The sequence below is a fragment of the Lampris incognitus genome, chromosome 5 (assembly GCF_029633865.1).
Source record: "Lampris incognitus isolate fLamInc1 chromosome 5, fLamInc1.hap2, whole genome shotgun sequence".
Taxonomy (NCBI): Eukaryota; Metazoa; Chordata; class Actinopteri; order Lampriformes; family Lampridae; genus Lampris; species Lampris incognitus.
In genome coordinates this window covers 9661263-9685883 of record NC_079215.1, presented here as the reverse complement: position 1 = coordinate 9685883, position 24621 = coordinate 9661263, and the positions used below count along the sequence as shown (strand labels likewise).

Genomic DNA, 24621 nt, shown 5'->3' with positions numbered 1-24621 from the left:
AGACCCCGGGGTAGACCCAGAACTTGCTGAAGGGACTACATGTCCAATCTGGCCTGGGAACATCTTGGGGATCCCCCAGGAGGAGCTGGAGGGTATTGCTGCGGAGAGACATCTGGAGTGCCCTACTTAGCTTGCTGCCACCGTGACCCGACCCCAGACAAGCAGCTGATGATGAGATGAGATATTTCAAACCTCATTTAGTGAGGGAAGTATTAAGTGGCAGATTCTCGTCGTTGTCATTATTATCTCGTTATACAACAACATTGTATCGCAATATAGTATCACTAAAAACGATAAATGATAGTGTCTGAGTGCCTCTGAATGAAGCACAGATTATCTTTAGGATTGATTTCGTGAGCTTATTCTCATTAGCATCAAGTCTGGCCCATATTTAAAACTGCTCTCGCCATAACCAGATGCATCATTTTCCGTTGGTTAGATAAAACCTCCGTCCTAGTGGACGACATTTTGCCAAGATGTCTTCAGCTGTCTTGACTTCTGCGTCTCCGTCTCCGTCTACGGCCCCTGTGTTCATTTTGTTTTTGCTCTCTATCCAGCGGCATTTGATATCTTGCGCAATTCGCTCCCAACTCATCCCACCGTCTCACGTAGTCGGCTTAATCCGTCGTTTATTATTCTGCCTCTTTTTGTCTCCCACTTCACTGGATCTCTCATTTTCCTGCACCTCGTTCCCCTTTTTGAAATGTTTACTTGCTCTCATTCCCCCCCCCACACACACACACACACTAGATTTGATCAGCCGTCTTTCCCTCTCCCCCTTATCCATCCCTGGCAAAGCCTGTTCGTTGGGCCACACAAAGCTTTTGTTGCCAGACCGTCTGTGTTGCGATTTACTGGAATCGAATCGTATTGGAGTAGGTGGGGGGGGGTTCGAGATGTAGGGGAGAAAAACTAAAAGCAAAGTTTGGGTTTTTCTCAGAAGCACAGTAGTTACTGCACTGAAATGTAGAGGCCCCTATGAAATGTTTTTTTTCCTTTTTTAACTCATTCTGTTTTTCTTTTTGGTTTCTTTTCTTTTTGTTTTACTCAGATTTTTACCCATTTTTCCTGTAAGGAAGTGTGTGTGTGCAATAATGGGAGTGCTATTTTGAGTTCACGTTGAGTGTTTGCATAAGGGATTTACAGTGCAAATAAAATTGCGAGAACTGACATGTCTTTTTGTGTCCAGTCAATGACGTGTTAACAGTTTTAATAACGCTGTTGTCCTTTTGTGTCCAGTCAGTGGCGTGTTAACGATTTAATATGACTGTTGCTCTCCGGTGTAGACGGGGTATCGCCACCAGCACGTGAACTCAAGAGAAAATGGAGAGTGATTCAGAATCTCGCCAAACTTTTGCCACAGAAGGCTCTTTAGAGATGGAGGATTTCTCCTCCTCCACTAATAACTCCAACAAAGCATCAATAATAATAATAATAATAACAATAATAAACTTTATTTTTACTCCCCCCCCCTTTTTTTTTTTCCCCTGGCCAAGTACCCCACTCTTCCAAGCCGTCCCAGTCGCTGCTCCACCCCCTCTGCCGCTCCAGGGAGGGCTGCAGACTACCACATGCCTCCTCCCATACATGTGGAGTCGCCGGCCGCTTCTTTTCACCTGACAGTGAGGAGTTTCCCCAGGGGGACGTAGCGCGTGGGGGGATCACGCTGTTCCCCCCCTCCCCCCTGAATAGGCACCCCGACCGACGAGAGGAGGCGCTAGTGCAGCGACCAGGACACATACCCAAATCAGGTTTCCCCACCCGCAGACACGGCCAGTTGTGTCTGTAGGGATGCCCGACAAAGCCGGAGGCAACACGGGGATTCGATCCGGTGATCCCCATGTTGGTAGGCAACGCAATAGACCGCTACGCCACCCCAATACACTTTATTTATAGCCCACCTTTCTGAACAATGTTACAACGTGCCTTACACAGCAGGATAAAATAACGCACATAGTCAAGATAAAACAGTCACACCTTCTGTGAAATGCATTTATACCAAGAGATGATTTCAAAACTGATGACGCAGATTCTTACCAAAGCGATCAATATGAAACCTGCATTGATGGGCACCTCCATTCTATTTTCCGTCCCCCCCCCAAAAAGAGTAATATTGACTATTGTGAAACAAAGGCGTTTGAAAAAATGCGCTTATTTGAGGAGTTAATGCCGTTTTGTTGTCTGCTACCTCAACCATCACCCAGATTTTAGCTAACGCCTCAAAAACAAGTTTTTGTAGTTTGACCCCATTTTAAATGGTGTTTCCTTTGCGTGACTGAGATGTTTGTAGTGACATTTCATTTAGTATAGTGTAAAGACATGGCATCAGCTATGAAAATGTATACACGTGTTGATGAGTTTAACATTTTGGTTTGGAGCAAGGGCAGTAATCCATGTTTGTTTTTTTGTTTTTGTTTTTTTCTTATACAGCAAACTTCTCTTTGAGAGCAACCAGGCCATTCAGCGTGTGGTTTGTGTTGAAGCTAAACGGACAACCCTTCCACCCTTCCAGAGCATCATCACCTTTTAGGAGGGGATGAAACCGAATGGGGGTGCCAAACCGAATGGGGTTGCCAAGGAAACCATGGAGCCCACTGAAGGAGCCGGAGCAGAGTCCTCCATATCCCAAGAACAGGTCATTGTGGAGGAAGTGACAGAGCCAGCTTCCTCTACGTCACAGCCTGAAGAAGCGGTGAACTCCACAGCAGCTCCTACTGGTCAGGAGGCTCATGGTAAATCGGCAAGTGCAGCATCGGACCCTAAAGCAAAGAGAAAAGCTCCTGCAAGTAAAACAAAATATGGCGCCATAGCTGGCGTTACCAAGACCGTAGGAGTTTCAAATCCCAGTTCACGGCCAGGCACCAGCCCACACCGTGCAGTGAATGGATTCAAAGCCTTGAACAGTTCCCAGGCGTCGGTGACTACAGTGAAAACGGCCTCATCATTGATAGGGGCGATGCCTAAAATGCGAGTGGGTGCACCTGCACCCTCTTTCAATGTCTCCAAAAGCCAAACACAGATGGCGGACAAGAGGACAGCTGAACCTGTGAGGAAGACCTCTGCTGCTGCAGCCACCACAGTAACAAACAGTAGCAGACCAGCAGCAGCAAAGAAGCAGACAGCCGGGCCAGTTAATGGAACAAGACCCAAAACTACAGGTTAGTCTAGATGGCATATCCAATTCTATACCTTTTTACAACCAATGAGACTAAGTAAGAATCGGTTACAAGGGAAACTGGCTTATCGTGATTAGCCACTTACAGTGATCAGAAGTTGCTGAACAGAGTTATCCCTGTACTATTACTATACTAGCAATGTTGAAATAATCCAGTTTCTGTGATCAAATAGTCCACTTAAAGTGATAACTTATGGTCTGTTGTACATGGGAAATAAATATATTTTAAAAAGAAGATAATTCAGGATCTAATGTAAGAATTTTTAATTATTTATTTCCCCTACTCTGCCCACATTCATTTCTATGCATTTGCATACTGATGTTAAAATGTACTTTATTCAATGCTAAATGAGTAACATTTTGGTACTGTACAATAGCTGACAGTAGATTACTGCTTCAGTCAGTTAAGTTCAGTTCATTCAGGCTAATTTGTGATATTGGGCTATACAAAGAAAACCGACTTGACTTAAGGCCAGTAAAATAGAGAAGTTGTCTATTTCATTACATTTTTAGTTAATAAGTATACACGTGTCAATTAGATGGTCATCCAGAAAAAAAAACACGTTGCTGCTTATAGTCAACCGCTTATACAGCAGGGACCATATCAGCCTTCGATGGTTGTGATCACTAACCGGTTTCCTCTGTACACTTTATTCCTAGTTTGGGTAATTCACCGTGCAAGATTAGTGCGATTTTGTATAATTTGCTACTTTAGTAAGAAAATATAATTTATTTGTATATTATCTACTTCTTTTGTTCATCTTCTTCTATGCTATTAATTCCCCCCCCCCATTCTCTTTTCCCGTAGCCCCTGTTAGTAAACCCTCCGCTTCCACTACCCAAAAACCAAACCCTTCAGCTGCTGCCAGGGCCGAGAGGACGGCTGTTCACAAGACATCCAGGTATGCTAGCCAATCCAAACAGCAGGTCCCAGGCCTCGCAAAGGGATATAAAGGACGCTGTTATGTGGTGGCTGTGGGTACATCAGATATGTGCATTTGAGTCATGATCAGCCCGCAAAACCCCCCAGCCATGAATCCTTTGGGTCCTTTCAGTTTCCGTCTCTCCCTTGTGAACGACCTAAAAGCCATACTGAAATTGTAGAATTTACTCACACAACAGGCATCCGTCTTAGAATTTCGGATGAAGGGATATCATTGTTTATCTTTGGTGCCCTGAAAGGTCTGCGGCAAAGAATTGTGGTCATTGTGTCATCGGGGCCTTTATTTGATCAGGTTTCACTTTGCTAGTCTGAGTCATGCTCGGCAGAAACGGCCCCCGAGGCAGAGGGCCTTAACAGACCCGGTGACGTCAACAAACCGAGGCTTTGTCCCTTTCAAAGAGCCGCTGGCCCGCGGCACAAAGCTGTTGACCGATCATAGTCCTCGCCACATCGATGGCTGGGAAGGCTGAAGGTTGATGGCTACTTAAGTCTAACTTTTAATGCCTTTTGATGGGACTGTTGTGTGTAATCTGAAAATCGATATCAACTCGGCCAACAAGATTTGCCCCCTATCCCCACCTACCCCCTGTAGCATAGAAATATTAAGATTAGAGCTGCCACAAGTTTGTTTTTTTTACTTTGCACGCCCTTGTGGACAGAAGCGGTTGTGTTTCGTGAAAGAACGAGTTCGTTTGGCACGAGCGTGGTCTCTTGTTTCAGTGGTCTACATTTACCCTCTGTTAGCACTTTTGTTTAGAGAAAAGTAGGAGATTTAGTCGTGTTTTGGAAAAACGGCTGTTTGTAAGATGTGGAGCGATTTGAGATAATTGATCTCTAATTGCAGCTACGTGTCCCGTCTCTGTGCCGTAAATCATTTTTTATGATACGACCCATAGCCGAGCATCATTCATCATCATTATAATCATATAGCAATGTCTAATCTTCTCACTGATGGGCTCACTGGGTTGTCAGTCACTTAGAGGCATCAATATTAAACAGAATAATAAATAAACGGTGGAAAAACTCCTTGTAGCTGCTTAAAGTTCAAGTTCTAAAACAAAACCTAATGTCTGGATGAAGTACTGACTTCAATAGCATCTCTTGTCAACATCTGTATTCTCTTGCAAACTTCCTCTCAAATTACATCACGGAAAGGGAAAGATCAGAATCAGAACCACTTTATTTGTCATTTCATGCACTTGTGCACATGAAATGAATCATTGTTTCCCCCAGGCTACAGCAGTGAAACACAAAGACAAAAACACACCCAAGAACACATATATCCAAACCAATACATATCTAAACTAAACTAAACTAAACAACAACAAAAAAAATCACTGTCCAGAACAATGAACACCAGCCAGGATGACTGTCGGGACTGCCCGTCTGCATGGGCTAGCAGTTAGCTTAGCCTGCCCCGCTTCTGCGTCCTGTCAGACCGCCCTCGGTGTTTCCTCTTCGGGCGCAGCTCCCGTCAGGGCCGTGGTCCCTGGGCCCACAGGATGCAGCAGACCAAGCTCTCCCAGCCGATCCACTGCCAGCTCTCCCAGCCATCAAACGAAGACAAATTTAGACGAGGACAAAGACCCTGCATGGACGGTACTGAGTGAGGCTACCGCAAACGTGAATTTGCACCGCCGTCTTCGGAAAGACGGAATGTTACTTGGAAAACCCCCCCCTCATGGCTTATTCTCCAAAAACCTATCAAAGATGGATATAAAAGATTTGTCTAGTCGTGTGAATGTTTGGTCTAGCTGCCCAGATGAGCTGTGTAAATGAGGTTTAGTCCACTAAAGGTAATCTGCATCAGATCAGTTGGGCTGTCCATATTTCCACAGGATGTACTGCTCTGCTACAGGAATCCTGATTAGATTCTGCCTCCACCTCTCTTCCTCCCCAACAACCCTTTTAACGCTCTTATTCAATTAAGGAAATGGCCAACTGATGGAGAAACAAAAGCCTGACCATCTGCTACACACCCATGTGTGCACGTACTAACCTCTACACACTGCTCCTCTACTTTTTAATACAGTCACTCATCAAAACCGGCTGCTTAATGTAACTTCCTGAATTTGATACACACACACACACACGCTCAAACAATCTCTCATTTTCAGACTGGCTTTGTTTACCTCAGTAATTGTCTCTCCCAGCTGGTGTTTTGACAGCTCTTTCCGTGTCGGGTCTGTCCGGAGTGGCCAGTCATTCAGTTTTAACACAACATTTAACACCGGGGTGTCTCTTGTGCTCAAAGGGAGGCTGCTTTCTTTGGCCCGTGCTTTGTGGGACAGTTTGTGTTTTGAGGACAAACTATATCATCCTTTAAATTATACAGGCCAGGCATTTCAGGTACGAGTCGTGATTTAGTGGGGTGACATCCTTGAGGGAAACTGAAGTTCTCCACAGATGAGAAATTGGGGTGTCCGCGTAGCGTAGCGGTCTATTCCGTTGCCTGCCAACGCAGGGATCGCCAGTTTGAATCCCCGTCGGTCGGTCGGGGAGTCTGTTTCGGGGGGGGGGAACTGGGGGGAATGGCGTGATCCTCCCACACGCTACATCCGCCTGGTGAAACTCCTCACTGTCAGGTGAGACGAAGCAGCTGGCGACTCCACGTGTATGGGAGGAGGCATGTGGTAGTCTGCAGCCCTCCCCGGATCGGCAGAGGGGGTGGAGAGGTGACCAGGACAGCTCGGAAGAGTGGGGTAATTGGCCGGATAAAATTGAGGAGAAGAAGTGGGGGGGATTCCCCCCCCCAAAAAAAACCAGAGATGTGACATTAGGTGCTAAATTCTGTGCCTTAGAGACACAGATGGACAATGGCGGAGGAGAAGCAGGTGCCGGGCCATTTGATGAATTCGGTGCGTTCAGTAGTGTGTGTTTCAAAGCCTTTGTGTTAAGAGATGGAACAAGCGGTGTGTATTTCAGTGACACCTGGTGTGGGTGACTATAGAAGAGCCAGGCAACGACACCAAGAGGTCTCAACTAGAGGAGTGATCTGTTCACACCTATCAGCCATGACTGTCTGAGCACAGCGGTAGGCTACCATTTTTTTGGCTGCTAATCAACGGCTACTAGACCCCCCTCTACCTATTAACTTTGCAGTACAATGCAGGGGATTTTCAATTTTCCAACCCCGCCATTAGGACCAGGCAATACTACTGTGCGATATGTAAAATAAATATTATGACTAGAGGAGTGCACTCGATAGAGTGCAGATGTCCGCCAGGCATAAGTATCCCCTTCTCCGGTATTAGAACTTGGCGACGAGCCCTTTTTTCGCCGACCGGGAGAAGGGAAATACACACACACTTGGACAGAAGAACCAGTGCCTAATAAAACTTTTGCGTGGCGTCCAAGCCGATTGAGCAGGAAATATTAAAAGAAAATTTTTTTTTTTAATATGCAGTGCTCAAGCTAAAAAATCTACCTAATAAAAACATTTTCCCTGTCAGTCTGTGGATGTGCAGCCTCCTACACGGACCCTCATACGAAAGTGACCAAGTCTGACACAGATCGGGCTATCGTGGTTTCCAAGCCCTTATTAAAAGGCTTCAGATGTGTTGAACCATAGCAGTTTTCATGGTAGAACATGAATCAAGGTGAATAAATGCTCTGCTGATTGACCTTCATTCATAAAACAGTGGTGAGAAAACATAGCTCAGCCATGGGAGATGTTTTATTGAAGCTACTGAGATGATTTGCAGCTGTGACCAGGGGCAGACTGGGAATGAAAAATGGCCCTGGACTTTTTGACCCCCCCCCCCAGTGATACACCACCACCCACACAAGCCGCTGGCAAAACTCCCGGTGCTCCAGATGGCCAGCCCGCCATTGATTGCTTATGATATTATAATGTACACTTTTATTACCGTTTATTGTAAAGCGACTTTGAGTGTTAGAAAAGCGCTATATAAGATGGATTTTATTATTATTACCAAAACTTGATAACATTACACCGTGATTACACCGTTTTTATGTTGTCTAAATCGCACGAATATGACGTCTGCCCCTCTGAAACTTTTTTTTATTATTACATTTTACATCGGGGCAGACTGGGAATGAAAAATGGCTCAATGCTTTAATATAATGTGCATTTATCATAAGGTCAATCTTTAAGCTCTGTGGTTCATTGGGGTAGAAAATGTTTTTTCTTGGTTAGTCTGTAAAATGGCAAATAGGGGCTCACTGTTGTACGGTGGGGGTTTGGGGGATGACACCAATTATCACTGGGATGTTTTGTCTTCTGATCTTCAGCACCTTGCTGCTCAGGTTAGACACTTACAGCTTCAGGTGACTCATTTACAGTCAACCATAAGTTAGTCACTTAAGTTACAACCGTTTACCTCACCATTTGTAAAGATGGGCTAACCCCAACCCGGACCCCCCTCGAGTATCTGTTTCAGACTACCAGCCCACGTTTCATACCGCTACCCCTGCACCACAGTTTTCAATCCCCCGACATGATGCCGATGGGACGACCTTGAACTGGTCTGTGCACCAGTCTCGGCTGCTCCCTGATAGATTTGATGGCAATGCCGGCATGTAACCAGAAGATTGGCTTCAAGCAGTGGCCCTTTATAAGGAAGCTTGTGGCCTGTCTGACACCCAGCCATTTGTGGAGATGCCAAGATTTTTGGTAAAGGAACCACAGAAGTGGTTCACAGCTGTGCGACCGCACCTGTCGTCCTGGACTCAGTTCTCTGACCTTTTCTGCGAGGCCTTCCTTCCTTCGCATTACCAGGAAATGATATGGAGAGGTATTCTAGATAGCGTTCAGAGGCCTGACGAACCCCTTCCAACTTTCGTGACACACCTGGTGGGGGAGTTGTGTCTGAACAAATTGAGATTATACACTGGCATGTGTCAGAGCAATACAGACTTGCCCTCTATGGGTCTACTCTAGAGTCAGTTCCTGACCTGCTGCTCAAAGCTCATGAATTGCACTTGGCCCAATGTCTTTGGTAAGGTCCGAACCCAGCCCCCAAGTCAAGACTGTACTGTTTTAAATGCCTGACCCTGGGAGTGACCACTCGTAATTGCATGAATTGCAGACAAGAGAAGAGTGGGTTTAAGACGGAGCCAAATCAAACGGCCCTCGCTGTTCGTGAGCCTGAGAGGACTCCTGCCCGCGATATGGGCGATGACAGGACAACAACCCAATTGGACTCGGAGGCCCCGGCCATGCGGGTACCAAAAATACAATCACAGCAATACAAAGGGGTCTAACCTTAACAGCGGCAGACACCTTTCTGACACTAGCCCCTCAGTCAAACCTGTGCAGCACAAACCTGCAAGTCTGGGTCAGCCTATCTAAACACGGGTTCTGGTTAACATCATCCCTCTGGCACCCGTAACGGATTTGGGAGCCAATATTCCAGCAGGGCACCCCTCAACCCTGGTGGAGTGTGGAATATTGGAAGACAGGGTGAGACCTTGGGACTTCAACCCTGTAGAGCTAGCCATCTCAAAACGCTGCTCACCATCTGGCCTGGTCTGGCTCCAGATCCAACTGCTGGGACAGCTGTTCACCCACCGACTGGCAGCTATCCCTGATCTGTCCTGCCCCATCCTTTTGGGGGCGGACTTCATTACCAGTCAATGTACATATGCACCCAGCCATGGGGAGCGTATGGCTAGGTGAAAACAGTATGCCAGCTCCAGAGCTAACTGATGAGGAGCTGAGAGACTTGGATGGTTATATTGCATTCCTGAGCCATGATGAACTAATGGTGGGCGTTTGCGACAAAGTGGTTGACGCTGCCTCATCTGAGAAGGAGAAAACTGAGCTCTCGCAATGTCTTTAAGAGTTCTCTCACCTGTTTGACAGTAGACTGGGCCACACCTCTCTGGTCGAACACGCCGTGGATACGGGCCCAGCTAAGCCAGTGTGCCTACCACCCGCCATCCAACCAAACTGAGAGAGTGAATTAGACAATTCACTTATCTCCTTTGTATTGAGAACGGCTCCTCATCAGAGCACGGGTGATTCACCTGCCTTCCTATACGGCAGGGAACTCTACATGCCACTGAACATGTGGCTGCAACCTGAGCTGGAACCTGCTCCAGAGACTGGAAATCTTCCAAGTCTGAGCTGTCTGCTGCTCTGCGGGATGCATATGATCATGTGCCCCAGTCTTTCACAGCCAGTCATGAAATGCAGAAATGTCATTATGACAAGAAAAGGAGACCGGTGACATTTGAGATTTGAGGCTTTGTTCGGCTGAGAACTCATCCACGCTCTGATGCAGCCGCTGGGTTCACTGCTAAATCGGCCCTACAGGGTCGATGAAGTGATGTCGGACTTGAATTACAAGTTGTCTAGGGTCTCAGACAATTCCAAAGCTGGAGTTCATCATGTGTCCTACCTCCTACTCTTCTTCCCTTGGGGAGGTGATGCACAATCTTCACTCACGCTATATATATATATATATATATATATATATATATATATATATATATATGTATACACAGACACACACACAAAACCACCATAAATATCCAATTGAATTGTTTAGCAATGTAAAGTGTATCAGCTCAGTACTGTTTTTCAAATAATACTCCCTCTAATGTTTCAGGTTTCATTTTGTGAGAAATTTTAGTTATCAATTTTAGACAACAAAATTTTGCATCATGATAGGACAATACCTGAACTTCATCTAGATACAATACCACTGAAAGACGATAAGTAGGGCTGGTCAACAATTCATTATGAGTGTTTTCTGTCAACAATTTCTGTCAATAATGTCGTCGAATTACTGACGAGAATATTGAATTACTGCCCAGTAGATCTGAACAATAGGTCAGTGTTAGTCTTTCAGTCGGTATTGTATCATGAGAGACAATTTTATTGTCTAAATTGATAACGGTGAGAATATATTACCTAACATTTCTCACAAATGAGGTCTGACATATTTGAGGCAGGATTAGTTTTTACTAGGTTTTTTTTTTTTTTTTTTTTTTTTACACTAACTTGCGTTATTGCCTCCTGACTAGATCTTGCTTGTGTTGTATTACCTCCGATATAGTACGTCGGTTTGGATAAAAGCGGCTGCTAACTGAAATTGTAAGTTGTAATTGTATTATTTGAAAACCTTGGATTCGTATTACACTTTACATTAACAATGTGATGAACCTCGGTTGGATTCTTAAAAGTGGTATTTTTGCATATGTGAATTGTGATGTCTATACCATGTAAATTTCCATGACTGTTGTGATGTTTTCTGCGTTGTCTACACTGCCCACCGTACATTTATACCAATGTGGCAGCGACTACAGCAGTGATAAAAGGACCAAGCTACAAGAAATTAATATTTTTTTCCCCCCTACCCAAAATACCCATCTGTTAATGCTGCGGCAGTTTGGACTATTAGCGCGGTAATGCACGGGTGAACACATTGAGACACGCCCCGATAAATGACACAGGCTTCCCCATCAAAGCCAGTCTATAATGTACATACCGATGTCGTAATGCTAGCGCACCCCGGCCTTAGACTATTAAGAAGGGTGATCACTCATGAAGTATTCATTTTAATTGCCCGAGGTGGGGGGGGGGAATGAAAGCATATTTGGTATAAAAACGAAATGAGATTTTAACCAGAGCACGGGCTGTAAAGGGCAAGTGAGATTTGGAGATTGCATGGGGGAGATTGCATGGGGGAGATTGCATGGGGGAGGTTGCATGGGGGAGGTTGCATGGGGGAGATTGCATGGGGGAGGTTGCATGGGGGAGATTGCATGGGGGAGATTGCATGGGGGCTGCAAATTGCTCAGAATATGCTGGTTGCCTCTTGTTGCTCGTAAGGGGCGAGGCTGTGGTTGGAGCTGGTACTGGATGAGATGCATGGTGTTTGCCTATGTGTGCGACACACACACAGTCAAGAAGAGCATCTCGGCCTTCCCTTCCATATTATCTTGCTAGCTGGATGATAGGTTGTCAACCAGTCACCGATCCTGTATGCGACACGATTGACGGCAGCGAGGCGGTTTCCTGGTTTATCGGCGGTAGAGACCTGGAGACGGGCCGTGAATCTTAATAGCTGATGTGGGATCGGTGTTCATGTGCCGTCGGAGCAATCTGTCTTTGTCCACCCCACCCCCCAGTCTCAAGCTCTGTTCTCCTCCTCCTCCTTTTTTTTTCTCCTCGCGCCGCCATCTGTGCATGCACAGCACCGGGCACTTAGCCAGCACTCTTCTGAGCCCCCCCTCCGTCCACCCATCATACCATCCCATGTCCTCTTGTTCTCATGTGCCGGTTGCGCACGACAACTCCTTTCGGGAATTTAGACTCGTCCGGAATTGTCAGATGTCACGGCTCATCACGGTGGCACTGCTTTTACGCGAGCGTGGCTACCTTCTGGAGTGATATTACCCTCGGTCATCACAGTTTTGATTTTCCTCGTCGCGCGTTGTAAACCCTCCGCTTCACAGCGACCCTCGAAGTTTGCTTGAGAGTAGAATCGAGACTACAAACTGAAGGTTTCGTTGTCGTTCGCCGTTATCAAATTCTGTCAAACGGCTGGAAAGTGAGATAAACTCTCCCATGCTGCCGCTGATTAATAATCGGCATGTAAATGTTGTTTCACATGTGTATTCTTTTAACCTATTGGCCGATTGGCGATGCTGGAATGTTTTTATTTTGTAAAAAAAAAAAAGGGGGGGGTGTTGGGGTTAAACAGGAAAACCACCCGCTGTGACAAGCTAAGATGAGAAAAACAAAGGAGGATCCATAATGCAGAATAGTGTGATCTAATCCAGCTGTAAAATCTCAGGTTAGGATCGGGAGCTTTAACTGATCCTGGTCTGTGCAGAAATATCCTCCCTGTCTTGTTTTCTACTGCAACAGGTGTCGGAAATTCAGAAATGTGAAGCGCTTTGAGTGGCTGTTGCAGCTAGAAAAGCGCTATATAAAATGCAACTTGATTGATTGATAGATTGATTGATGAATCTGACTGGTCTCCAGTACAACTGAGCAATATATTGATATAATATTTATCGTGATATGAGGCTAGATATGGTCTGGGATTTTGGTTATTGTACTACTGTGATATACATACATATACATACAAGTTCGTCATCCCCTGGTCTGGAAGGCTGCAGTAAACTGATATAATTTCCTGACCTTATGAGACTACTTGAGCTGAGTGAAATGGTGAACCGGTTGTCACAAATCAGTCCCACTAAAGCGATGTTTACACCAGTGAGGCACATTTTGACATATCCCTTCTTTCAAGTAAATCGATATCAAGAATGGACATCATTTTGGTGATGGGCTTTTATGTTGCACCCCCCCTTACCCTCTTCCTTGGTCCTCCCCATCTCTCCTTTCATTCTCCATGTCATCCCTCTGGTGATGAAGCAGTATAGCTTCTCCCCGCCAGTCTTGGCAGGGAGTTGTATTACTGTCTTAACACAACCAGCCCATGGCATCCATCACCGTGACAAGTACCTAAGGTCTCATTTGTGCCAACGCCGTCTCCCGATGTGTTGCTAGGCTATCCGGACCCGGCTCGGGGTTAGTCTACGCCTCCCTTTCTCTTTATTGTCTTGGAGCTAACTGTGGGCCAGCATAAGCCCGAGGAATTCATGCTGCTCTCAAGAAAGAGGAGCAAGGGGAGTTGGTTTTGGACAGGCTGCAATGCAAACAGACGTGTAGACGGGGCTCTCAATTTCCATTAGTTGTCTCCGAGGGGGCCCTTAAGCTTGGGGGGGGGGTAGACAAGTCTGTGTGTGTTTTTTAGGGCTGGCTGGCTATCGACATCGGTCTCCCTTTTTCAATTACATTTTGATTCACATGGTCCCGATTTGATTTCGACATCGATTCAATTCGAGGTATTTCTCGATTCTGAGGACTAATGCTGTGAACTGTACAGGGAACCCTCTAGCCTGGTGCCAAAAGGTTCCTTTTTATGGGCGTCCGGGTAGCGTAGCGGTCTATTCCGTTGCCTACCAACACGGGGCTTGCTGGATCGCCTCCGGCCTGGTCGGGCGTCCCTACAGACAAAATTGGTCGTGTCTGCGGGTGGGAAGCCGGATGTGGGTGTGTGTCCTGGTCGCTGCACTAGCACCTCCTCTGGTCGGTCAGGGCGTCTGTTCAGGGGGGGGAGGGGGAACTGCATAGCATAATCCTCCCACGCGCTACGTCCCCCTGGTGAAACTCCTCACTGTCAGGTGAAAAGAAGCGGCTGGCGACGCCGCATGTATGGGAGGAGGCATGTGGTAGTCTGCAGCCCTCCCCGGATCGGTAAAGGGAAGGGAGCAGCGACCGGGACGGCTCGGAAGAGTGGGGTAATTGGCCGGATACAATTGTTAATTTTTAACAATCAGGCCCAAAGCCATACATTAAATTACTTCTTATTTAACGGAAACCTAACAGATGCGAAGATTTTTAGTGGGAGTGACGAAGGACAGGATTAGGAACGAGTATATTAGAGGAACAGCTCAGGTTGGACGGTTTGGACGTGTGTGGAGGAGAGATGCTGGGTATACTGGGAGAAGGAGGCTGAATATGGAGCTGCCAGGGAAGAGGAGAAGAGGAAGGCCAAAGAGGAGGTTTATGGATGTGGTGAGAGAGGACATGCAGGTGGCTGGTGTGACAGAGGACAGGAAGAGATGGAAACGGATGATCCGCTGTGATGACCCCTAACGGGAGCAGCCGAAAGTAAAAGTGGTCATAGATTTAACAGAAACCTAATAATCAACACCAACAAAACACCTCCGTACAAAAGAATGGAGAACTGCTTTCAGTAGATACAAACTGGAGTTAAAACGAGAAGGCATGCAAACGCTTTCTCAAGCTGAAGTTGTTCAGGCTCTGATAATTTGGCAGCTAAATGCAAAGTGGCGACCAGTGGTTGCCATTGTTGTCAAAAGATGCAATTTGGTCAAGTGAGTTTCCCGTTCTACTTTGGCAGATACTCTGCAAGAACCAAGGTGCATTAGAAGTGATGTTTAGCGAAAAACATCACGCATCTACTGGGGGGGAAAAAAAAGGCATGCTTTGAAAGATCCATCTCAAAATTGGAAAACTGAAAAATTGGAAAACTGATATTTTATCTGGCCTGTGTGTGCTGTAAGTGTACGTCTGTATTGTACTGTACAGTGACCAGCCAAAACGTTAAAACCACCTGCCTAATATTGTGTAGGTCCCTCTCGTGCCGCCAAAACAGCTCTGACCCATCGAGGTATAAACTCCTTAAGACTTCTGAAGGTGTCCTCTGGTATCTGGCACCAAAATATTAGCGGCAGATTCTTCCAAGTCCTGCAAGGTCTCCAAGTTGTGAGGTGGGGCCTCCATGGATCGGACTTGTTTTTCCAACACATCAAATAGATGCTCGATCGGATTGAGATCTGGGGAGTTTGGATGCCGAGGCAACACCTTGAACTGTTTCTCATGTTCCTCAAACCATTCCTGAACAACTTTGCCGTGTGGCGGGGTGCATTATCCTGCTGAAAGAGACCACTGCCATCAGGGAATACCATTGCCGTGACGGGGTGTAGCTCGTCTGCAACAGTGTCTAGGTAGGCGGCATGTGTCAATTTAACATCCACATGAATGCCAGCACCCAAAGCTTCAGCAGAACATTGCCCAGCGCATCACACTTCCTCTGCCGGCTGGCCTTCTTCCCATAGTGCATCCTGGTGCCCTCTCTCCCCCAGGTAAAGGACGCACATACACCTGGCCGTCCACAGGATGTAAAAGAAAATGTGACTCATCAGATCAGGTCACCTTCTTCCATTGCTCCATGGTCCAGGGCTGATGCTCACGTGCCCGTTGTAGGCACTTTCGGTGGTGGACAGGGGTCACCATGGGCACTCTGGATCAGACAGGCTGGCCTTAGCTCCCCCCCCCCCCCATGCAGCAATGAGCCTTGGGCCCATGGACCGGTTGCCCTTCCTTGGACCACTGTTGGTAGGTACTGACCACACTGCATACCGGGAACACCCCGCGAGACCTGCCGTTTCGGAGGTGCTCTGACCTAGTCATCTAGCCAGCTCAATTTGGCTCTTGTCAAAGCGGCTCAGATCCTTACGCTTGCCCATTTTCCCTGCTTCTAACGCATCAATTTCAAGTGCTGACTGTTCACTTGCTGCCTAACACATCCTACCCCTTGACGGGTGCCATTGTAATGAGATAATTTTATTCACTCCACCTGTCAGTGGTTGTTAATGTTTTGGGCGATCGGTGCATGTTTATAAGATAAGCTTCCTCCAACAGGGATAAATTGTACTTCCAGAGTAATCCCCTCCCTTCGCTAGCCTTCGCTCTCGCTCTTTTGATTAATAAAGCGTACTTAATCCGCAAGAAAGGGTACCAAGGGGGATCTGGCCTCCTAGCCGAGTTTGACAGGGAACATACGGGAGGGAGGGAGGGAGCAGGCGTAGTTTGGATGAAGCTCCCCTGCTTCATGGTAATGCTTTCAGTCTTTGGCCCAGCAGATGTTGCAGCTGCTTTAGCGTGTTATCCCTGCAGTCTTGTTGTTTTGTAGGCCAAGTGAACATGTGAAAAGGGAACAGGTTTAAGTTTGCTATAAAGACAGCCCATAAAATGACTCAACTCTGCATTGGCTGACTGTCCCCCTGCTGACCTTTGCCCCTTGGAAGACCCCTTTGTGAGGTAGCTAAAATCTAGTCAACGGCTGCGTATCTCCTCTCATCCTCCCTTTTGGCCTTGTTGCTATTGATTTAAATCCTCTGTTGGCAGTAAACCTAATCCATACTAATACACCAACAACTGCAGGGGGGGAGGGGGTGTGTATGTGAATGGGTGGGCATTAGTGAGGCTCTTCGTTTCTTCCTGTGTCTTCCTTCTGTATCGAACCATTATGAGACATGAGTCATCACGAAACAATGGCGGTGGGGTTAAATGAGGTTATTAGGACCCTAAGAGGGAGTGAGAGATCGTTCTCCACTGATTCATGGATGATCGTCTACTTCCATCCAGATGTCAGAAGAAGTGGTGGATACAAGTTGTGTTGGACCAGGAAAGGAGAGGAGGCATCCAAACAACCAGCTTTACTCTGCTGTTAGCATCCTGGAATGGGCTAGAAGTAGCCATGCGTTTCCGAGTAGAAATTCTCTCCAAGAGATTTTCTGTGACGGCAGTGGATGCAGGTCTACGTTTTAACATCGAGAAATGTAAAAAGCAGCGTTTTGAGATACTTAAGTGATCCCCGTGGGGGAAATTCTTCTCTACATTTAACCCATCCTAGCTGTGTAGCTAGGAGCAGTGGGCAGCCGCCGTGCAGCACCCGGGGACCAACTCCAGTCGGTCTTGCCACGCCTTGGTCAAGGGAACGTGCCTAGATCTGTAGTCTAGGTCCAACACGCATGTCTTTTTGATGGTGGGGGAAACCCACCGCAGACACGGGGAGAACATGCAAACTCCACACAGAAAGGACCTGGGATTGACCCCCCCCCCAAGGTTGGACAACCCCGGGGTTTGAACCCAGGACCTTCTTGCTGTGAGGCGACAGCGCTAACCACTGGGCCACCCTGCCACATAATGAATCATGTGTGTTAGAATTCCCTGAATTGTACAACACAAGCATATACTTAGATTGAGATCAAATGAAGACCTTGCCCTCCTAGAAGTTTTGAAAAGTCCCGCTAGAAGTTTTGAAAACTCCGCCTACTTCGCGGTCCTTCGCGACTTCCCCTAACACGTAGTCGGATCTGCGCTCAACCCAGCGGCGAGTGCGGCTCAAGTCGCGTTGTGGCTGAAAGGGCCAAGAGAAGGAGCAACAGTGGACTACCCCGCTTCCTGGTACGGGTTGAAAAGTGACGCCCCGAATTACACATGGTCCAAAATTCACAATATTTGGTCTGCACTTCACCAAAATAATGAACGGGGGGGGGGGGGCGGGGGTTCTTAAAGATAATTTGGTCGATGATTAGCAGACGGAATACCTATGCGTGAATGAGAGGGAGGACAGTGGAATGGTCAGGATGCAAGGAGTGGAGGTGACGAAGGCATTTGGGTTTAAATACTTGGGGTCAACCGTCCAAAGTAACGGGGAGTGCAGAAGAGAGGTGAAGAAGAGAGTGCAGGCAGGGTGGAGCGGGTGGAGAAGAGTGTCAGGAGTGATTTGCGACAGAAGGGTACCAGCAAGAGTTAAAGGGAAGGTTTACAAGATGGTCGTGAGACCAGCTATGTTATATGGTTTGGAGACAGTGGCACTGATGAAAAGACAGGAGGTGGAGCTGGAGGTGGCAGAGAGGAAGATGATAAGATTTTCATTGGGAGTGATGAAGAAGGACAGGATTAGGAACGAGTATATTAGAGGGACCGCTCAGGTTGGACGGTTTGGAGACAAAGCAAGAGAGACAAGATTGAGATGGTTTGGACATGTGTGGAGGAGAGATGCTGAGTATACTGGGAGAAGGATGCTGAATATGGAGCTGCCAGGGAAGAGGAGAAGAGGAAGGCCAAAGAGGAGGTTTATGGATGTGGTGAGGGAGGACATGCAGGTGGCTGGTGTGACAGAGGAAGACGCAGAAGACAGGAAGAGATGGAAACGGATGATCCGCTGTGGCGCCCCCTAACGGGAGCAGCCGGAAGTAGTAGTAGTAGATTAGCAGGGCCTGCTTCGGTTGTTTGATAAACTGATGAAGAATGACGGGTGGTTTGGGGGCGCTGTCGCAGTGTAAGCAGCAGCATTGCCAGCCACATTGTGTTGTTTACAGTGTGGCTTAGAAGACGGCCCTGAGAGACGGACCGGAGGAAGTATTTGGTTCACAAGCAAAGATGTGTCGCACACACACACATGCACACAGGCAATATCATGGACTGGAGACATTCAAATGGATTTCATATATAAACATTTAGAGATTTGGGGGAGATTCCAAGATGGGGGGGTGTGTATTTACACCACTCTTCCGAGCCGTCCCGGTCGCTGCTCCACCCTCTCTGCCGATCCGGGGAGGGCTGCAGACTACCACATGCCTCCTCCCATACATGTGGAGTCACCAGCCGCTTCTTTTCACCTGACAGTGAGGAGTTTCACCAGGGAGACGTAGCACGTGGGAGGATCACGCTGTTCCCGCCCCCATGTTAGGAATTTAAAGTAATTTGTCTTTGGCCCATCTGTTGCTCTCCCTTGCAGAAAGCATGTTAGCATGTCCGGCTTCCTCCCATAGTCCAAAGACATGCAGGTCAGGTGACTCGGCCGTACTAAGTTGTCCCTAGGTGTGAATATGAAGGTGTGTGTGTGGGGGGGGGGGTCCTGTGGGGGTCCTGTGATGGCCTGGCGGCCTGTCCAGGGTGTCTCCCCCTGCCGCCCAGTGACTGCTGAGATGGGCTCCACCTCCCCGTGACCCTGACAGCAGCAGGATGAAGTGGTTCGGATGATGGATGGAGGGAGGGATAGTGTAGTTGTATCACGACTTCTGCAAAAAAATTTTTTTACTTTTATTTACGGTTCAGAAAAGAAAGCGGTCCTCCCTGCTCTTTCATTCTCACAGGCCATTTGATTTAAATGCACTTACATGAAATTTTTCTTTTTCTTTTTAACGTCTATCGATGACGAACTCGTCATAAAAATGGATAGAAAGACAAATTTGAATTAAAAAATAAAAATTGAGAAAAAGAGACGAGATTTCATGGGGGCGCTAAAGCGTGCCCGGCCTCCTTTTAATCCTCTTCGTCTCGCCCTCGCTCTCCCTCCGTCTGTCTCTCTCTCGCTGTCGGTACCCGGCTCCTTCGCTGTCCCCGGGGGGATTCGTCCCGTTACACCCGCCGGTGCAATGGAGCGCTCCTGTCCGTCCACGCTGGTTACGCGCCGCCGTTCGGCGTGCTCGTTCTCCCCCCTCTCTCTCTCTCCCTTCCTCCACCCAATTTACTCCCCCCGTTCCCTCCGTCGGTTCGGCCCTTTCCAGTTTCCCTTGCCCACCCTCCTCCTCCGTCTCGTGTTCTTATTTCTTAATATCTGGCCAGTTGTCGTTCGAACGCTCGCCCACTCCTGAGCATGTGACGGTTTCAGTCAGTCCACCCATTTTATCTCTTTATTGCATCTTTGCACAGGATTATAAGAACAAAATGTAAACCCGCCTGTGAGTTTTACCCCAAGAAAACCAAACCCACCCACCCAACGGCACCCTACAGGGGAGAAGCAAAACAAGCGCACAAAAAAAATGTGTTTAAAATGTGTGTGTGTGTGTGTATGTATGTATATACATATATATGTGTGTGTGTGTGCATGTGTGTATATATATATATATATCTTTATATATATATATCTTTATATATATATCTTTATATATATATATCTTTATATATATATCTTTATATATATATATCTTTATATATATATCTTTATATATATATATCTTTATATCTTTATATATATATATATATAGACACACACACACACACACATACATACATACATATACATACAAATATACATATGGGGCATCCGGGTAGCATAGCGGTCTATTCAGTTGCCTACCAACACAGAGATCGCCGGTTCGAATCCCCGTGTCACCTCCGGCTTGGTCGGGCGTCCCTACAGACACAACTGGCCGTGTCTGTGGGTGGGAAGCCAGATGTGGGTGTGTGTCCTGGTCGCTGCACTAGCGCCTCCTCTAGTCGGTTGGGGGTGTCTGTTTGGGGGGAACTGGAGGGGGGGGGGATAGCGTGATCCTCCCACGCGCTACGCCCCCCCTGGCGAAACTCCTCACTGTCAGGTGAAAAGAAGCGGCTGGTGACTCCACATGTATGGGAGGAGGCATGTGGTAGTCTGCAGCCCTCCCTGGATCGGCAGAGGGGGGGGGGGTAATTGGCCAAGTACAATTGGAGAGAAAAGGGGGGGGGACCAAATATACAGACATGTAAAATAAATAAATAAACGAAATGGAAAGTAGAATAAAGATAAACCTAAGAAAGGAGGGGTTGGGGGAGGGGGGGAGAGGGGGCTCCGCTGTCCTCAGGGTCAGGTAGAAGTGTCAGATTATTGATGCTGTCCAAGAAGGGTCTCCAGCTTTTATTACAGGGCCTCGGGGAGCCTGTAGGGGAGAATTTGGTTTCCCCCCCCCCCCTTCTTCAAGCTACCACAGACTGCCAAAATACTGCTCCTCCTCCTCCGTCCCACAGTAGGACGGTGTCCCAAGACTGTGAGGCCATGTCTGCATGGTGGTTGAGGACAAACAGCCATTGTGCCGTCTTAATGTCTGTGGGAGAGGCATCTGTGTCGGCCCTCCAACTCTTGGTCTGTCGGTCCATTTATGTCTTCATTGTCCAGTGAAAGTTGGGACTGATGTATTTGTGGTAATTTGACGTGTCGTCCACATGGGTTCAGAAAGTAGTCTAGTGCCATATTGGCCCCAATAGAAGACGGTTGTGTGCAGCATCTCCCCGCCCCCCCCCCCCCTGTAAATGAAAGTGGGGTCGTCCTAGCTTCAGAGGACCAAGTACTAAATGTAGTTGCGCATTCGTGACAGCAGATGGCGCCAGTCACCTGTATTTCCACGGTACGTGAGTCCTGGTTAATAACTGTGACGTATCGTTTTTCCACTACGACGCGGTTGAACGGCATTAAGGCTACAGTTTAATTTTTTTCCATTATATTTAAATCAAATGCATCACTTATAATAACCAAATAACTCATTCATTTATAATTTGGTTACATTTTGTTTTCACTGAAATATTTTTTTTCAACATTTTTATGTAAATGGCATTTTCATTTAAAGGAAGCTTGCCTTGTTTTCTGTTTTGTGACGCAACTGTCAAGGATAAAAACAGGAGTTGCTTTTCAAAAGTCTTTTTCCCCAGAAACGGGTGATGGAAAAAGGGAAGGGGGGGGAGGGGGTGCTCTGGTAATCAGGATCGACCTACTATATTTGGCCCAAGACAATACTTGGATTTTGCTGGTTACTTTGTGGCGATGGAGACGGGGTGAGAATAACAACATTCTGCTGGGGACAGATGGTTCACCGGTTTTCTCTAAGCCTCCCGAGTTGAGCGTCGGACAGATCTGACACAATTTTAGCCATTACGTCGTTTCGATACAGGTGGAGGGAGCTGGGAGGACCCATGTCACGATGTCGTATGGGCAGATAGAATCCTATGGTAGATTCAGCCATGTGAAGACTGTGGTGTATTGGATCGAGCACTCGGTGCTCGACTGTGTTGGACTGTCACCACTACTGAGTTCTGTAATACACTGGTCGAGCCCAGTAGTGTGCGACGTCTCCGTCAGTAAAGATCAGACTTGTGCCGCATCCTCGTCTCCGTGTACTTATATATAACAGTGATTAAGTTAGTAACCCCACGAATAGTAACACTACAATAGTGTGCGTAAGAGAAGTCACAACAAAGACTTGGCTGTTTGTCCATCAGGAAGAGGGTTTGAGTGAAGGAACGAGTAGTGTGGCAAAAGGGGTTTTTAACCACGTCGAGCCGTGGCTGGGCTGGTTTGGTTTGAACGGATTTATGCAGCGTCTAACATACAAAATCTCTCTGGACGGGCGTCCAGGTAGCGTGGCAGTCTGTTCCGTTGCCTGCCAACACAGGGATCAACGGTTTGAATCCCCGCGTTACCTCCGGCTTGGTTGGACGTCCCTACAGACACAAGTTGGCCGTGTCTGCGGGTGGGAAATGAGATGCAGGCTTCTGGGTGAAATGCTGCTGAAATTGCATCCGCCGGTGACATCACTGGAAGCCAATTCATGACTTGCTAGTTTGCCGATAGGCCTCGTAAAGAAAATGCATCACATTACACTACACTTTATGTACACTTATTCGATGAACTGGTTCAAAATACTTTCTACCAATGCTACTCGTGTAGCTCTAAACTCCATTTCAGTTTCTAAAATCGCACGAATGCAAATCCCTCAGTAATGCACCACATCTCTCACGACACGCGTGGTTGATTGAATTCGACTCTCGGAAAAATCTTGTCCTGCACGTTGGCACCATTCACATCCAAACTTGTCAGAATCATGTAATGTGGCATGCAGTTGTCTTAGAAATGTCATGGCTGGGGGCATCTAGGTGGCGTGGTGGTGTATTCCGTTGCCTACCAACACGGGGATCATCAGTTTGAATCCCCGTGTCACCTCCGGCTTGGTCGGGCGTCCCTACAGACACAATTGGCCGTGTCTGCGGGTGGGAAGCCGGATGTGGGTATGTGTCCTGGTCACGCAGTAACGCTTCCTCTGGTCGGTCGGGGCATCTGTGTGTATGTGGGGGGGGGGCTAACTTGGGGGAGTAGCGTGAGCCTCCCACGTCCTACGTCCCGCCTCTGTCGGGTGAAAAGACACGGCTGGCGACTCCACATGCATTGGAGGAGGCATGTGGTAGTCTGCAGCCCTACCCAGATCGGCAGAGGGGGTGGAGCAGCAATTGGGATGGCTTGGAGTAGGGTAATTGGCCAGATACAACTGGGGAGAAAAAGGGGGAAATTTTCAAAGAAAGAAATGTCAGGGCTGATGGGAGCAGATGTGGATCTCTGGATTTTAAATGTTTCATTTATTTGGCCGACCTTGCCGAAGTGCGGCTACAGACAATTGCCGAGTTGGCCTATATGGACAAGCAGTATTTGCCTCTTCCTCATTTTTCACCACTCCTTTCTTGCTTTGTTCCTCACTCTGATCTTCCCCTCCACTTTTCCCCTCTCCTCCTGTATCGCTATCATACTTCCTTTCTTCCAGTCCTCCTTACTTACCCCCCCCCCCGCCATGCCTTTCTTTCTTTCCTCGGTTCTCCATTACCAAACCCCCTCCGTTGTCAACAGGGACCAAGCAACACATTACAGCCATTGTTGAATAATGGGACTCAGTTAAAGGCTTCCTGGTACATTTTGAGGAAATTACATTTCAGGGTTATATTAAGACTGGCTGAACTCTAATTCTTGTTTGTAAATTTGTGCAGGTACATTGCATTAACTTTTCATTCCTCTTAATGTAAGAGAATCCCTTGTGGTAAGATGGTATTGCCCATGTCATGAACTATGACAAAATAATCCCTTTGGGCTTTTTAAAAAAAAAAATTTTTTTTTAAATGCTTTTGTTTTCGTAGTGTTTCATATAATTACGTCATCCGTCTCTCTCCAGGCCAGCCACTGGTTCTGCTGCAGCCCAACCAGCATCAAAGCCCCCTTCTGGCAGCGGTGGCACTGGGACCACCACAAAAACCATGTCCTCCACTGCTGGAACCAAACCTGCTGCCTCCAGATTCCCTACGACATCCTCTGCTGGCAGAACCACGGCAGCGCAGATTTCCAAAACTGCCACTACTGCTGCTGCTGCTAAAAGAAGTGTTGGTGTTTTAAGAACTGGCAAGTTGGACTACATAACAAATGCATAGATTTGGTAGATTACTTGAACAAACTTGAATGCAATTTTCTTTCCGTTGAAAATGTCACAATGATAAGTTCAGCCAGGAACATTGTGGGTAAAATAGAAGGAAGGGGTCAGCTTCAGTTAATGTGATTTCTCTTTTCACTTACTTGACTGAATAGTTGGGCATTCCAGTTAACATGGCATAAAAAGCTTAAACTTGAGCCTC

At 47.2% G+C, this 24621-nt stretch overlaps 1 protein-coding gene across 1 annotated transcript in view; it reads left to right on the top strand.

The window, feature by feature from the left end:
• The window catches only part of prr36a (proline rich 36a), a 50728-nt gene that overhangs the window by 23052 nt on the left and 3055 nt on the right, over nt 1-24621 (top strand). Inside the window, exons 2-4 of the mRNA XM_056279946.1 lie at nt 2431-3158; nt 3984-4077; nt 24168-24391. Of these exons, the coding sequence (XP_056135921.1) occupies nt 2537-3158; nt 3984-4077; nt 24168-24391 (940 nt within the window). The 5' untranslated portion in view covers nt 2431-2536. The remainder of the gene's footprint in view (nt 1-2430; nt 3159-3983; nt 4078-24167; nt 24392-24621) is intronic.